General features: G+C 39.1%; 2 protein-coding genes across 2 annotated transcripts; both read right to left on the bottom strand.

Annotated features, from left to right (window-relative positions):
• Nucleotides 1-657: 657 nt before the first annotated feature.
• Nucleotides 658-8,718, bottom strand: krit1 (KRIT1 ankyrin repeat containing). The gene is made up of 17 exons (XM_020648551.3): nt 8,526-8,718; nt 7,051-7,220; nt 6,731-6,887; nt 6,495-6,587; nt 6,264-6,393; nt 5,934-6,177; nt 5,696-5,811; nt 5,480-5,623; nt 5,212-5,368; nt 4,267-4,374; nt 3,760-3,916; nt 3,466-3,617; nt 2,566-2,732; nt 2,337-2,424; nt 2,022-2,228; nt 1,131-1,247; nt 658-959 (listed from the first exon to the last, which is right to left on the bottom strand). Exons 2-17 carry the CDS (start codon nt 7,150-7,152, stop codon nt 870-872), a joined length of 2,229 nt encoding a protein of 742 aa, XP_020504207.2. The 5' UTR covers nt 7,153-7,220; nt 8,526-8,718; the 3' UTR covers nt 658-869.
• A 1,677-nt stretch (nt 8,719-10,395) lies between these two features.
• Nucleotides 10,396-12,470, bottom strand: LOC109994998 (protein rapunzel-like). Its single transcript, XM_020648547.3, has 2 exons — nt 12,321-12,470; nt 10,396-11,300 (listed from the first exon to the last, which is right to left on the bottom strand). The coding sequence occupies exon 2, from the start codon at nt 11,244-11,246 to the stop codon at nt 10,545-10,547; it is 702 nt and encodes a 233-aa protein (XP_020504203.2). The 5' UTR covers nt 11,247-11,300; nt 12,321-12,470; the 3' UTR covers nt 10,396-10,544.
• Nucleotides 12,471-13,484: the final 1,014 nt, after the last annotated feature.

The following is a 13,484-nucleotide window of genomic DNA, read 5'->3' on the forward strand; positions in this document are numbered from 1 at the left end:
GAATAAACATGACTCGTACAGTGTTACAGAGAGGTAAGGAAAAATAAATGACAACTATAAACACTAATCATTTATTTAAAAAGGTTGAGGAACAGGAAAGCTTCTTAGAACTAGTAGGACAAAAACAGACAGTGCTCTTTGGTTGAGGTCATGAGAAAACCTTCAGATCTAGAATAAAAGGTTAAACTTGACTTTATTAATTTGGCAAGTTATTAAAGACTAAAAAAGTATTGCAGGAAATTTGGCCGCACATATTCAACACTGGAGAATAAACTAAAGGTATTATCTACATATTTTCAAAATGGTAAATTCAATAACTTGAGTAAACGAATAATTTTCTAAATGCTCAAATGAATATGTCCAACTGAAGACCCACAAAAAAACATATGAAAAATAAAGCTACATAATTGTATTGCCTGAATATTAGTTTTAAGTTAAGTAAACTTCAGCATTGACGTAATGATACACACAACATACAAATTAAGTTAAGTTTTACTAATGTTTCCTGTTTTTTCTCTCCTATAGACGACTAATTCCTCTTCATGTTTCCAAATCCTTTAAACTTGAATCCTTTAAATCTTTATAAGATTTTTGTTTATTCTTTAAAATTAAAGAAAATGTGGTTTGAATTTTACAATAAACGCTCTGATGGAAAGGTGAAGTTGCATTCAGTTTATTAAAACAAAACATTAAATAAACAATATTTACATGCACTCAAAATATATGTCAGATATCCTTTTATAAAATGGAGGTGTTTTTTTTTTGAGAGGCTAACGTTTGCTCTTCATCCAGAGTTATTGCGTTCAGCTGAGAAGTGAGAAGAACCTGCACTTGGATCTTTGGCAGCTGTGGTTGAATTCAACAGTTTTTCAGCCGTATGCATATTTGTCCATTATGCCTTTATCGTTTGCAGTCATCTGTCCACTCAGCTTCATCAAGAGCTTCACAATAAGGCCAGCCTGAAGGGAAAGAAAGAGCACAAGAGAGGCTGTTTGAGAACATTGATACTTGATGATACTCGTCTATACTGGACAAGTTAAAGTTACTGACTGCTCCTTTAAACTTCACATGTAAATCATAAACAAGAAACTATTTCAAACAGCAGCCTATAAACATCCCGGCACAGTTACCTGTTTTGTGTGCACAATGAAGTTCATTTTGTTGTCCCCGCTGTGTATCTGGAAGTACTGGTCAGCATGCCCGAGCTGCCACATGAACGTGCTGTACTCTAAACTGATGAGAAGGACCTGGGAGTGAAGGGATGTTACACATTATTATACTATTCAGTTAAAACCCAAAACAAAACAAACTAAGAAGTCATTTACTCGACTCTTAAAAACTGAATATCAGAAATCATCACAAAGATAAGCCACTACAAAGTGTGCGTTCAGGAATAGCTCTCTCTAAACTCCAATCCTGACAACAAACCTCTCCTCTGAAGCCTCATCTAAGCTTTCCTGCAGACTCTTTATTTGTTTTCCTCATGAAGCTTTAAGGTTGGAAAGATCATGATATTCCACACAAAGTATCACAACTTTTGATTGCAGCAAAAGGCGGTTTAAGAAAGTGAAATATTGTTCTTAAGGAAGCCTCAAAACATCAAATGGAAAATGTACACATTTCTCCTGGATACAATACCTATATAATAAAATAAATATTGGGACATTTTGTGCATCAAAAAAGTGTCTAAAATATTACTTTGAGCACCTTTCTTCGCCCTGCACGAGTTAATCTGTCTGAGAATAAAGTAAATAACAATGTTTCCTGTTTACAGTACTAAACATTAAACTGCCACGCATGTGTGCATCAGAAGCCAGCTTTAATATTTTCCTAAAACACTGCCTACATAAAAATGTACTTTTTGTAAATGAGAGCGATTATACACTGAATTTGAGATTCAATTATTGTTTGCTCTTGAGGAAGTATATTCTTTCCATTTTAAATATCTCCCTTTCAGCTTAGAACATTAAACTTAGCGTATACGCAAAGTTTTACACACAGAAAATAAAAATGGCCGATACCTTAGTCTCCATATTCATGAGGTGCAGCCCCTTTGTGTTGACCCCCACGTAGACTCGGATGACCTTGTGGTTGCTGGCGCTGGCCTTGGTGTAGACCTGGCCTGTGAAGAAGGCTGCTCCATAGGTGGGGATGTCCCAGCAGTTCTGCAGGAAGAGTCGCTGCAGGTGGTGCATCTCTTTACTGACGCCCTCGCTGGTGCTCAGAGCCTGTCAGAGACGAGGAGAAAAAAACCTGTCAATCAAGCAAGCAGTTGGATTTCAGTAAAACACTGTCAGATTTTTATTTTTATTTTTTAATAAAAGCTTCAGTCATACTTTGTATTCATGCAGGATCCTGTTTGTCCAGTGGTACGCTTTACTTTTCACCTTGGATATCGGCACAATAGATTTGAGGTTTTCCTCGCTATTAAGAAAACAAAAAGAGAAATTCAGTCTTCTATTTCACACACAATTTCATATTTTTATTACTATGCAAAAATAATAGCTTCACACAGAAATTATTGCTCATATGTTAGTGTATTTATAAACAGAAACAGGGCTGTACTTGAGGAATCCTTGTTTGTGTTTCTTGCTCTCATAGTTGCCGTAGATGATCTGCAGGAGGAGGCTGGCGAGTGTGATCAGTTTGCTGTCCGGAGCGGGAAAGAAGCCTTTGAGGAGGCAGTGACGGGCCTCGTCGAAAAGGATGAGGATGGCCAGAGGATCCTCCACCTGGAACAAAAACAGAGAGCAGCACCTGGCAAGTTATTCAACTGTGCTTGTTATTGGTTATGTGTGTGTGTGTGTGTGTGTGTATACGTGTATGCATGTATATCTCTATAATAACTGCATGCATGTAAACTTATTCACTACATGTATATGATATTGATACGCATTCTATATTGATACATATGTGTGTATGTGTATATTTAAAATTATATATATATTTATTAGCTCTCTTTTTATGATGGTCACATTATTACATTTATATAAATGTATTTTCTTTCCATTAATGTTTACATGCATATATACTTTTTTTTTTCTTTCCCGAACTCATTTTTCATTTATTTATAAATATATAGATATATATATATATATATATATTTTTTTTTTTTTACTTGCTACTCCCCACTAAGTTCCGCACTTTAATGCATTATGCTGTCACGAACACATTCACACCTTTCTAACACACTACCTGAACATAAAAACCATTGCTTGACCTTCATCTCATTCAAATGTATTTGTCTGTATTGTTGCTTTGAAGCTTATGTTTTGCTATTTTATCTGTTGTATTTTTTATTTATTTTTGTCTTTGTGTATTTGTCCTCGCTTTAGTTGTCATGTCTGTTATGTCTATATATTCTTGTTTCATTTTGTTCACTTTATCACCAATTAAAAAAAGTTATTCAACCGTCACATATTCCTAGTTTCACCTGTTTGTCTCTTAAACTCTAAAGTGAGCTACCTTTTTCTCAACCTCGAGAGGCAGTCGTACGTCTCTCCGGAGGAAGAGCTGAGGTGATTCCCTCTGAGGATCCAGCACCGTAAGGTCCGTCACGATCTCCGTCCAGATCCGCAGGTGCTGCAGGGGCTTGTGATACGGCTTCAGCTGCAGGTCTAAAACACAGAATCAACATCGGTGTGACTTTTCTGGGAGAAAAAAAATAAAGTTTGTTAAAATGTCTCCACTAAGAAGTTGAATGGAGTAATGCACATATGATACTTTTTACAGTGTGGGTGTGTTTATAGGTGAACTCACGGAGGTTCTCGGAGCAGATCCAGATGGTGAAGTACTGCTGGGTGTCCTGTGAGAGACGCATGCCTTCCATGATCTGCTGCACTGTTGTGTTGTTGCCGTGCTTCAGCTCCACTGAGCGATATGAGCCGTCCATGCGGTAGATACGCACCTTCTCATACTGTAAAACACACAAACACAACATGAACAATGAAAATAAATAAAGTTTAAGTGCTTTCTTGTGGAAAAAAAATGTCAAGCCACAAGACAATTTTGGATGTAGCCAAGGAAATAGCGCCATCTAGTGACATGCTGAGTTATTGCCATCATGTACTAACACAAGGACCTTGTTTAATATTATGTAACAAATTTACAGTTGGACACTGCGCCTTTCATAAATAGTTCTAATTATGTAGAAGTAATGGTAATCTTATATACATATTGTGTAATAATTTAAATAAAGCTGTTAAACTGGTCACAGTTTGGTGTCATGTCTGCAACAGTAACTTCAGTGTTTTCTGTGTAACTCACGGGTTTGGTGTTTGCTTGTTGCAAAAGCTTCATGGCCTCCTCCCATTCATTCTGTTTGTTCTCCTCACACACTTGCAGAGGAGATCTCTTTTGTTGGTCTTCTATGTGCTGCAAGAGGTAAAGACATCGTCCATAACCACCAGGTCAAAGACCCTGTCTGTCTGTAACATAACACAGCTACTAACTAAGTCAAATATAATTCAAATTCAAATAACTTTATTTATCTGTTAGGAACTTCATTTGTGTAAAAGAGCATCAGTGCGCATACAGCTAGACACAAAAACAACAACAGAAACACACACACACACACACACACACAAGTGGCTCTATTAAAAGCATGATAAATGGGTCATAAATAATTGTTATAAGTGGTTAAATGAGTGGTGTTAAAAATAAATAAGAAATAGATCACTTGTTCATGAGTCTGATAGAGCTGGGAGCAAAGCTTGACATGGCTCGATTAGTCTGGAAAGTGAGATCTGTGGCCTGAGGGGAGACGGTTGTAGAGATGGCAGAGTGTGTGTGTGCTGTCTGAGGCTATGTGTTGGCCTTTTAGTTTTGTTCTCCTGTTGTAGAAATCACAATAACAACATTACTTTTTAACTTGAGGGTATCAAACAATCAGGAGTGAAAAATAGCAAATATTCTATTGGAGGAGATGTAGAGTGGTCAGCATATCAACACTGTCCAAGCCCTCTTGTTTATTATGATTTTTTTTGCATTCAGATCCAGTTGAAGCAAAAATAACAATGATCTTATTTTAAGGGAGACAGTCCCTGTAATCCTACATGTTCCAGTCTTCTGTAACTCTTGAATAGATATAACATTGAACAGTTTTAAAACGGTGCATTTTACTCATTTTAATGTCATCATTATAAGGGTCGTCAGAAAATCGTCCATAGCAGCTGTGCAAACTTTGTGTTAAGACCTCATTCTGTTTCTTACCCTGTCGATCTCGGGGTGCTGCAGCAGCAACTGCACTATCTCCGCGTGTCCTCCCCTGGCTGCAAAGTGCAGAGGGGAGCTGAGCTGTCCGTTCAGCAGGTTGGGATTACAGTTTCCTTTCTCCAGCAGCAGTTTGGTCGCCTCAACTTTACCGTGCCTGGATGGAACCACACAAAAAACCCCAACCATAACTTAATACAGACAAGACGAACCAAACTAAAAGAAGCAAAATAGGACATTTGGATTCCTGTGATGTTCCTGGACTCACCAGCAGGCGTAGTGAATAGGAGCCCAGTGGTCACTGTCCAGCTGCTTGACGGAGAAACCGCTTTCCAGAAGCTTGGAGAGCAGCTCCACGTCTCCTTCACAGGCGCTGCGGTGGAGAGGGAAGTCATCGACCCACTGCCGCTCCCTGCAGAGACTTATGTTAATACAGTATCTTTAACAGGGAAACAATGCTCGGCATGCAAGAGTCACTCCTCACTTGTCTTCTGTCACACAGTTGGCACCATGTTGCCACTTCTCTCTCTTTGGGATCTGGATCTTGGAGTAGTCGGGCGCCCCGAGTCCAAAGTACGGGTTGATGATAACTTTGTCCACCTGCAAACAAAAGATTGCATGGGTAGGGAAATTCAAATTTTAATTTTTTGAAATTTGTGCATCAAAAACTCTCCATCCATGTTTGATGAGGTATCATCTGGGGCTGAAAGGAGCTCACTCACTCGGTTGGTGTACTGCAGATCGGAGCCGTAAAGCGGGTTGAGGATGCACATGTCCGCCTTCTCCAGCGACATCATCTTGCTCTTGATCTCCAGAGCCGTGTAGCCCATGTGCAGACCCTCGTCGCTCGGTTTGCCCTCGGTGCCATAGGCGGGGTTACTGACGTTGGTCTTCACCCGCTCCACAGGTGCTGGTCTGAACAGAGCAGGGACGGCATGAGGCACTGTGTGCTGCTCTGCTAACCATCTGTGGAAGACAAAAGAGACACATTTTATATCTTGGTCTCCCTGAAAAAGCCTCATCCATGACCACATTCTCAAATCTCTCCTCACTTGTCTAAGGCTAGGAGCATCTTGGAGGTGATGGAGCAGAAGTGAGAGCTGGTCTCACTGCACACCCGCATGATGTCCTGGAAGCAGTAGAAGCTCGGGCTGCCGGGAGTGTAGACAGGCTTGCTGTTGTCTGTTCAGAAGGATCTGATTTACAGCATGTACAGCTTATGACGTTTTCCCCCCAATATCTATGCCTTCATTTCAGTGAGTTTGATTCTTCTTTTTACTCACCTTTAACACTGACTGGCACAACAAAAAGAGATGCCTCTTTGCCTTCATTGTCTCCGACGAGGGGGAATTTCTTCATATGCACAACACGCTTTCCTAAAAGCAAAAAACTCAGTCAAGTCAAGATCAGTGGTTCTCAAACTTACAGGTCAACTCAAGGGCATGTGCAGTCAGTAACAAGGTGCACAAGCTCCCTCTAGAAGTCAGTCATCCACGAGAGTGTGAGTGTGAGAACTGACCTATGAAGCCTTGGTTATTGGATAAAGGTCGGATTTTTTCATCAACATAATCCAATATAGATTTGGATTTGTCTCCTCCTGTTTGGATCTTTGTAGCCAGCAGGACTTTCTTTCTTTTCTTCTCCTTCCCTTCCAGAGGCACTTCAATCAGCAGGATCTGTACACACACACACACACACACACACACACACACACACAGGAAATATGGAGTTGATTTAAATACACTATACTAAAAAACAGCCAATAAGGCTGTGTGATCATCTATGTAGATGTTTTTTTGAGTCCAGCATGTGATTGTTTGTCACACCCAGCACATTTACCTCGTAGGCTTTGGCTCTGTACTCCTTCGAGCTCAGGCTGACCTGGCTCTTCGGGCGAATGACAGCAACGAACACATCCTCCAGGCTGTCCTCGTTGCCCATGCTGCTGACTTTCCCTCAGTCCTGACAAATCATGCTCCACAAGGGCCAAATGCTGTGGAGAGGCATCCCTGAAACAGATCACCACAGAGGGAGTAAGGTTATCGTAGTGGAGTTATTGCGTGCTGATAAGACTTGACATCCAGTTTAATTCCAGCAAGGTCGCGAATAAAACAATAACCACAGGCAGCAGCTATGTGAAGAGTATGTTGGTAATATCTATTGATGTGTTATACAATATGTAGGCTAATGTTACATTACAAGTTAAAAATATATATAAATCAAATTCTTGGCTCAGTCACGATTAATAAAAAAAGTACTAAACATTCTCTAAGTTAAGCATCTCACATGCTGCTTTCCTCTAACTTATATATAATAATTATATCTTTTGAAAAACAAAACAGCTCAGCTAAAATTGTCTGCATCACCTACAGTACATATGGTTATAAGTATAATCCACTTTATCATAATTTCTAAAGTAGTCTCTTCATGTTTCATTTCTGTTCTCATAAAAAATTAAAGCTCCTCTGAGGAACTTTAAGTTTGAGTTGATTTTGGCGTCCCCCTGTGGACAAAGCAGTAAGTCTTATGTCTGCTGATCTTGTCCTCACATGAAAGTAGAGTTTATTTATTTGTTTATTCTTTACAATAGAACAAAATCTAATCCTGCTTATGTTTAATGGTCAAATAGAATCTTTGACAAATAAATACATAACAGGTTGCTGAGGCAGTGTGTAGTTTATCACATTTCTGGACATTCAAAATCAAGTATAGAAATAGGAAACCTTCTCATTGGTGATGGTTGACTTCGCATGTAGGTAATAAAGATGCATCAATATCAATATAGGCTATTTCATAACTAGCTAAAAACTCTTCACAGTGGCTTAAAATGAGAGAGGCTTTTAGCACCTGGATATTATTATTATGATGTATTTATCCGGGTTCTACCATCAGCACAGGGTAGGCTGCATGTTTTATGAACACGTCAAAAACACAACCTCACCGTTTTTTACTGTGACAAAAATAACAACTCAGAAAACAAGTAATAAAGGAAAAATACCCTGCTGTTTTCTTTGCCTGTGTTAAATATTAGGTCTATTGTAAGTTTGCATATAAACTTGTTGAGTGGAGATGATGGTTCCGCCCCGGAAACCAAACTCTCTGTTGTCTTTGAACAGTTTAAACATTACTAGCGGATATAATGTGCTATTTTTTAAGACGTCATGCTGTGCTGCTGGAAACAAACCAGTCTTTGATATATCTCCTGTCAACAGCAAATACAACTTTGTCAGACAGAATCAGCAGCTGTAGCCGGGATGCTAAAGTCATCTTCTCCACCCCCGCTTTTTTCGCTCGATGAAGCGGCTGAAACTTACCGAAAAACTACGTGACTTTCCCTCCAACAGACCAGACACTGCTTTTCTCAGCTCTAATGGAGATTCATGTTGTCAAATGTACCAGTCAACAGCCGATATATCCACTGCGGTTAAACTTTCAGTGAGGAGTGTGTTTGGGTTGAAGTAGTGGGCCTGCCTGTAACTTGGGGCAGAGAGACAAACAGAGGAATCGAGTTACGTTTCATTTCAGCAGCTCTGGTCGGGAAACAGAGGACTCTGGCGGTGAGGGGGACTCAGTGCGGGACTTTCATTGTTTCCAAACAAATGGTATTCTTATTCTTCATGGTGAGACCCACTGGGAGTAGGCTACTACATGTTTGTGTGACTCTGTTCCACAGACTACTTTACTTTAACAGTTAACATGGAAGAGGCTGCTCCTGTGTCCAACCTGCTCAATCTGCTGTGTAACAGTGGCAAGCCCTTTTAACATAAAAACAGTCTGGCTGACAAGTAGCAATTTAGTTTTCACTAGTGGAAATTACATTTCAACATGTCGAAATTAAATTTTGACATGTTGAAATGTTAATTCAAGATATTTGTAATTACATTCTTACATGTAATAATTCCAGGTCAAGATATCAATAATGTAATTTCGACTAGTAAGAATTGCATTTTAGATATCTAGAATTAATTTATGATATCTGTAATGTTAGAACAATTGTATATATCATAAATGAACTTTGTCACTAGTAAGAATAGAATTGTTGATATCAAGAATTAACATTTTTACTAGTGAGAATTGAGTTGTAGATATCATGAATTAGAATTGCGACATGTCAAAATGTCATTATAGATATGTCGACTTTGAATTACAACATGTGAAAAAGCAATTTTTGATATCTACAATTGCTATTACCGCTAATACTTAAATGTTAAAAGGGCTTGCCATAGAGTAACAGTTTATTTTACTACAGTGCATTGATGGAGAGATGGCCTTCAGTAAAATGGCCTCCAACACTCAAGAAACTGGACCAAGGTTGTAATAGTTTTGTATTTTTTAATAGTTTTGATTCTTATTTTGCTATGACTGTGTGTTCTCCATTTCCGTTTAGCTTTAGTTTTTATTTTTAAGTTTAGATTAGGATCTACTTTTGTGTATAGCTTTGTTTTAGTGTTGTTTTTTTTGGCTCTATGTTGAATGTCTCATACTGTATCCTCCAAACAGTAGAACAACCTTTTTTTTTTAAACAGCACATAATTCACAGAGACGTTTTCTCATTACTGTACAGCTGTTGGTGTGAAATGTAAATTAACTTCATTACTGTATGGTTACAATGTGACTTTAAGTGTCCATTAAGTTAGTGTGCTCTCTGTGTTTGTGTTTTATTCACGGTGAAGGATTTAAACATGTTCATAAGTCTGTTTGCAGGACCAGAGACAACAGATCCAACTTCTTGTAACCTGCAGCCCACACCTTCTAACCCCAAAATGAGACAGTTTGAAAAAAGTATGAATCTGTTCATCATAGACGTTCTTTGTAATTCAAATGATTCTATATAAAGTATCTATTGCTGTATACTCAGTATCTGGCTTGTTACCATCATTTTTCAATAACTGCAATTTGGTTCATTATGGTGCGATTGAAATATACCTTGGAATTTTTTTTAATTCCAAGGTATATTTTTTTTAAATATATTTTTTAGTGCATTACGTCTTTGTTTGCCACTGGTCTCGTAGAATCATCTAGTGTGTGCATGCGTTCTGAACTTAACTATGTGTTAAAAAAATCTGTTCTACAGACAGCTTTATTTTGATTATACTAACTAATCAACTCATTTTCAATGTACAAATGATTGTTTTTGGAGTAGATTAAATGGCTTTTATAAAAAAAATACAACATAAGCAACAATTTACTTGTACATTTGTATTTTTAATTCTTCTGTGTATAAAACTTCATCTCATTTATACATTTACAGTTACACAACAAGACAATTTATAGTTTTGTGATTGGTCCACAGCTGACAGTTCAGAGGAGATGCTCTCTCTGCTGCTCCGTCTTCAGGAGGACTCTGGTTTTGGTTTGCACTGACTCAGCACCTCCTGCATCTTGTCCTGGATGTGCACTACCCTCTTGGCCCACTTCTCCCACTTCTCCCGCACCTCTTCTTCATCGTCCTCGGTAACAGCCGTGTAGGCCTTCAGGGCGATGAGGCCTATGTGGAACAGGTGGGCGATGTGTGAGCAGCGCCGTTCCATGATCTCAAAGTCGCCGTCGCAGTTGTCCATGTACACCTTCAGCAGGGTTCTCCCAAACAGCAGGCTGGTGCCCATGACTCCACGGTAGTACACATCCAGACTCAGATCACTCTTATCCCTCTGGTAGATCTCCTTATATTTCTCAAAGTAGCGCTCTGTGTTCTCTGGATCTTTCTTCACCTGAGCCACCATGTTGTTGAAGGCGGTGTACTGGTGCTTGATGTACTCCTCGTACTTCCCGTAGGTCTCGTTCACCTCGTCAATGCGGATCTTCCTCAGGCATTGCTGATTCTTTTGGGAGATGGTCTCCAGTTTAGAGTTAATTTCCTGGAAGTCCTTTTCCAGAGCGTGGCTCTCTTCGTCCACCAGTACTTTGCGGGCCACCCCGACCAAGGAGGCGACAATGCCGAAGATGGGGTTGAAGGAGGAGGCGAAGGAGGACACTTTCTCCACGCAGCTTAGCACCTTCACTGCAGTTTGCGTGATCTTTTCTGAGTCTGCCATCACTGCTGCTGACGCTCTAATGCCCCGGTATGGTTCACACAAAGAGTCAGGAGGCTGCAGAGATACACAAAAAAAATAGAAACATATATGTTAGAAAACTGAGTCGGTGCATTCCCATCTGAACACAGGCTAAGAGCTCAAGCTAAAGCATCGGTCACACAGGGTCTCAAGTGTCCAACGTTGCTTCTTCGTCTTGCATTACCGTCATTATTAAGCTCATGGCTAACTCTCAGGTTGCTGATAGTTTGGCCTAATGTGGGCAGGAGAAGCTGGAAGCAATCAATCATTTCATTATCTAGGAATATGTCAAACATTTTCCTGATAATATAATGAACTCTTTGGTCTTTAATATGTAAGAAAATGAAGAAAGTGTCAGATAAATATTTAGTTTAATTTTACAAAGGACTAAGAAGACTAGTGAGTGTTCAAATCTGAGAGGATGGAAACTTTTTTTCTTATATCAGCTTTAAAAGAAATGTCTCAATCATCAGAATAGTGGCCCTATATTTTTTCAATGAAATTTATCAAGTAAAATGTTTTAATTTAAAAGGAGACTTGTTTTGTTTTTCAGCCACATCGTTGCACAGAATAGAGAATTAATTAGCAGTTTCTGTGTTTTGGGAAAGTGAGTTTTTCAACATAGTGTTCACAAAAGAAGCACAACTATGGATAACGTCAAAAGTAGCACTGGTATTGGAAACCACAGACTCTAATCCAACTCATTATTCTCATAGTTTTGACATATTCCTGCTGGAAAAATAACTCCGGGACAACAGTGGGTGTGTCTTTGTAGTAACACAAGAAAGACTGGAATCAAACACAGGTTTAAGACTTGATGAGCTTTCACATGTCATCCTCAACAGTTAAGATCACTTCCAGGGGCCTTTTGAAACCTTCAGCTGTGACTTAAGATGTGTTTTCCAGCCTGACTCTCTCATTTCCTGATTCCCAAACAACACACACTCAAGAATCAACCATCTTCATTTCATCAACCCGAGCTGACTCAGCTTTCACACAGCCTGCATACTCCCTTCAGATCATAGATTCATACTGAAACAGTAAATGTTCACTCACCAGAGATGAATCTGTTTCTTGTTCTTCTTTCTACTGCAGCCGTCTGACTTTCCTCTCCACCATTGTCCTCACTATTAATATAAGAACAGCCCCCTCCTGCCTGAAAGGGGTGTGCACAAGAGGATAAGTTAAGATAAGATAATACTTTATCTTATCAACCCTGATCATACATGTAAAATTTGAAGCAGATCAGATAAAGTATATGAGAGTTACAGCCACTTCCTGTTTGATGGCGAATGATGAATCCGTATGCCGAGAGCATTAGACGTAGGTGTTTGAGCTTCAAAGTGTTGTATGGCCAGGTTGTTTGCATAGTCCACACCAATTTTGAGCGGGAAATTAGCTACCTTGTAGCAATGGCTAATGCTAATTGAGAAGCAGTAACTTCCTGTTGTCAACAGGTGGCGCTGTGACTAAGCAAAAAATGTCAATCATGGATGTGTTCAGGGCGGGCCATGTATCATCGCATGGTCCATGCTCGGGCCCTAATAATAATTCCTTGGGTTTCAAGATGGTCCTACACACTTGTCAGTGCTTCGGGCCCTAATAAAAAAAATGTTTGGTTCTTTGGATTCCAATAGGGTCTTCGCTCACTCTGTGAGTGCTCGGGCCCTAATAATCATTTGACTGACCAGTTCTGGGGCAATACTATTCACAAATTTAAACATTAGTTTAATAAACGAGACAATTATTAATTTGTCAAAGATTCAATTAGATTAGATTCAATAATGCCACTACGATTACAGATATTTAAGCTACATGATATCATGGTTTATTGACATTGATTCAATGGTTGAGGCACATCAGATCTCTCCTTGGAGAATGAATAACGTACGCAGTAAACAAGTAAATATGATTATTCAGGCATGAGCTTTCGGTCTTGGAAATACTGTTCTGTGCATCTTTGTAGCCATTTTGCATGATTTTGGCAGTTTTGCGCCTCTTTATGGTAACATTGTAAATCTTTGAGGTCATCAAAGGATGAAGAATGAAGAATGAATATTAATGACCTTTATGACTTGAGACAACAAGGAGTGTAAAGCAATACAAGACGAGCACTGCTCAACGGTTCTTTTGTTGTTTTATAGCAATGACAATAAAGATCTGTTCTATCTATTCAATACACTTGGCCTGTTATTCATTCAGGACTTTGACCATTGTGCA

The sequence above is a fragment of the Labrus bergylta genome, chromosome 19 (assembly GCF_963930695.1).
Source record: "Labrus bergylta chromosome 19, fLabBer1.1, whole genome shotgun sequence".
NCBI lineage: Eukaryota > Metazoa > Chordata > Actinopteri > Labriformes > Labridae > Labrus > Labrus bergylta.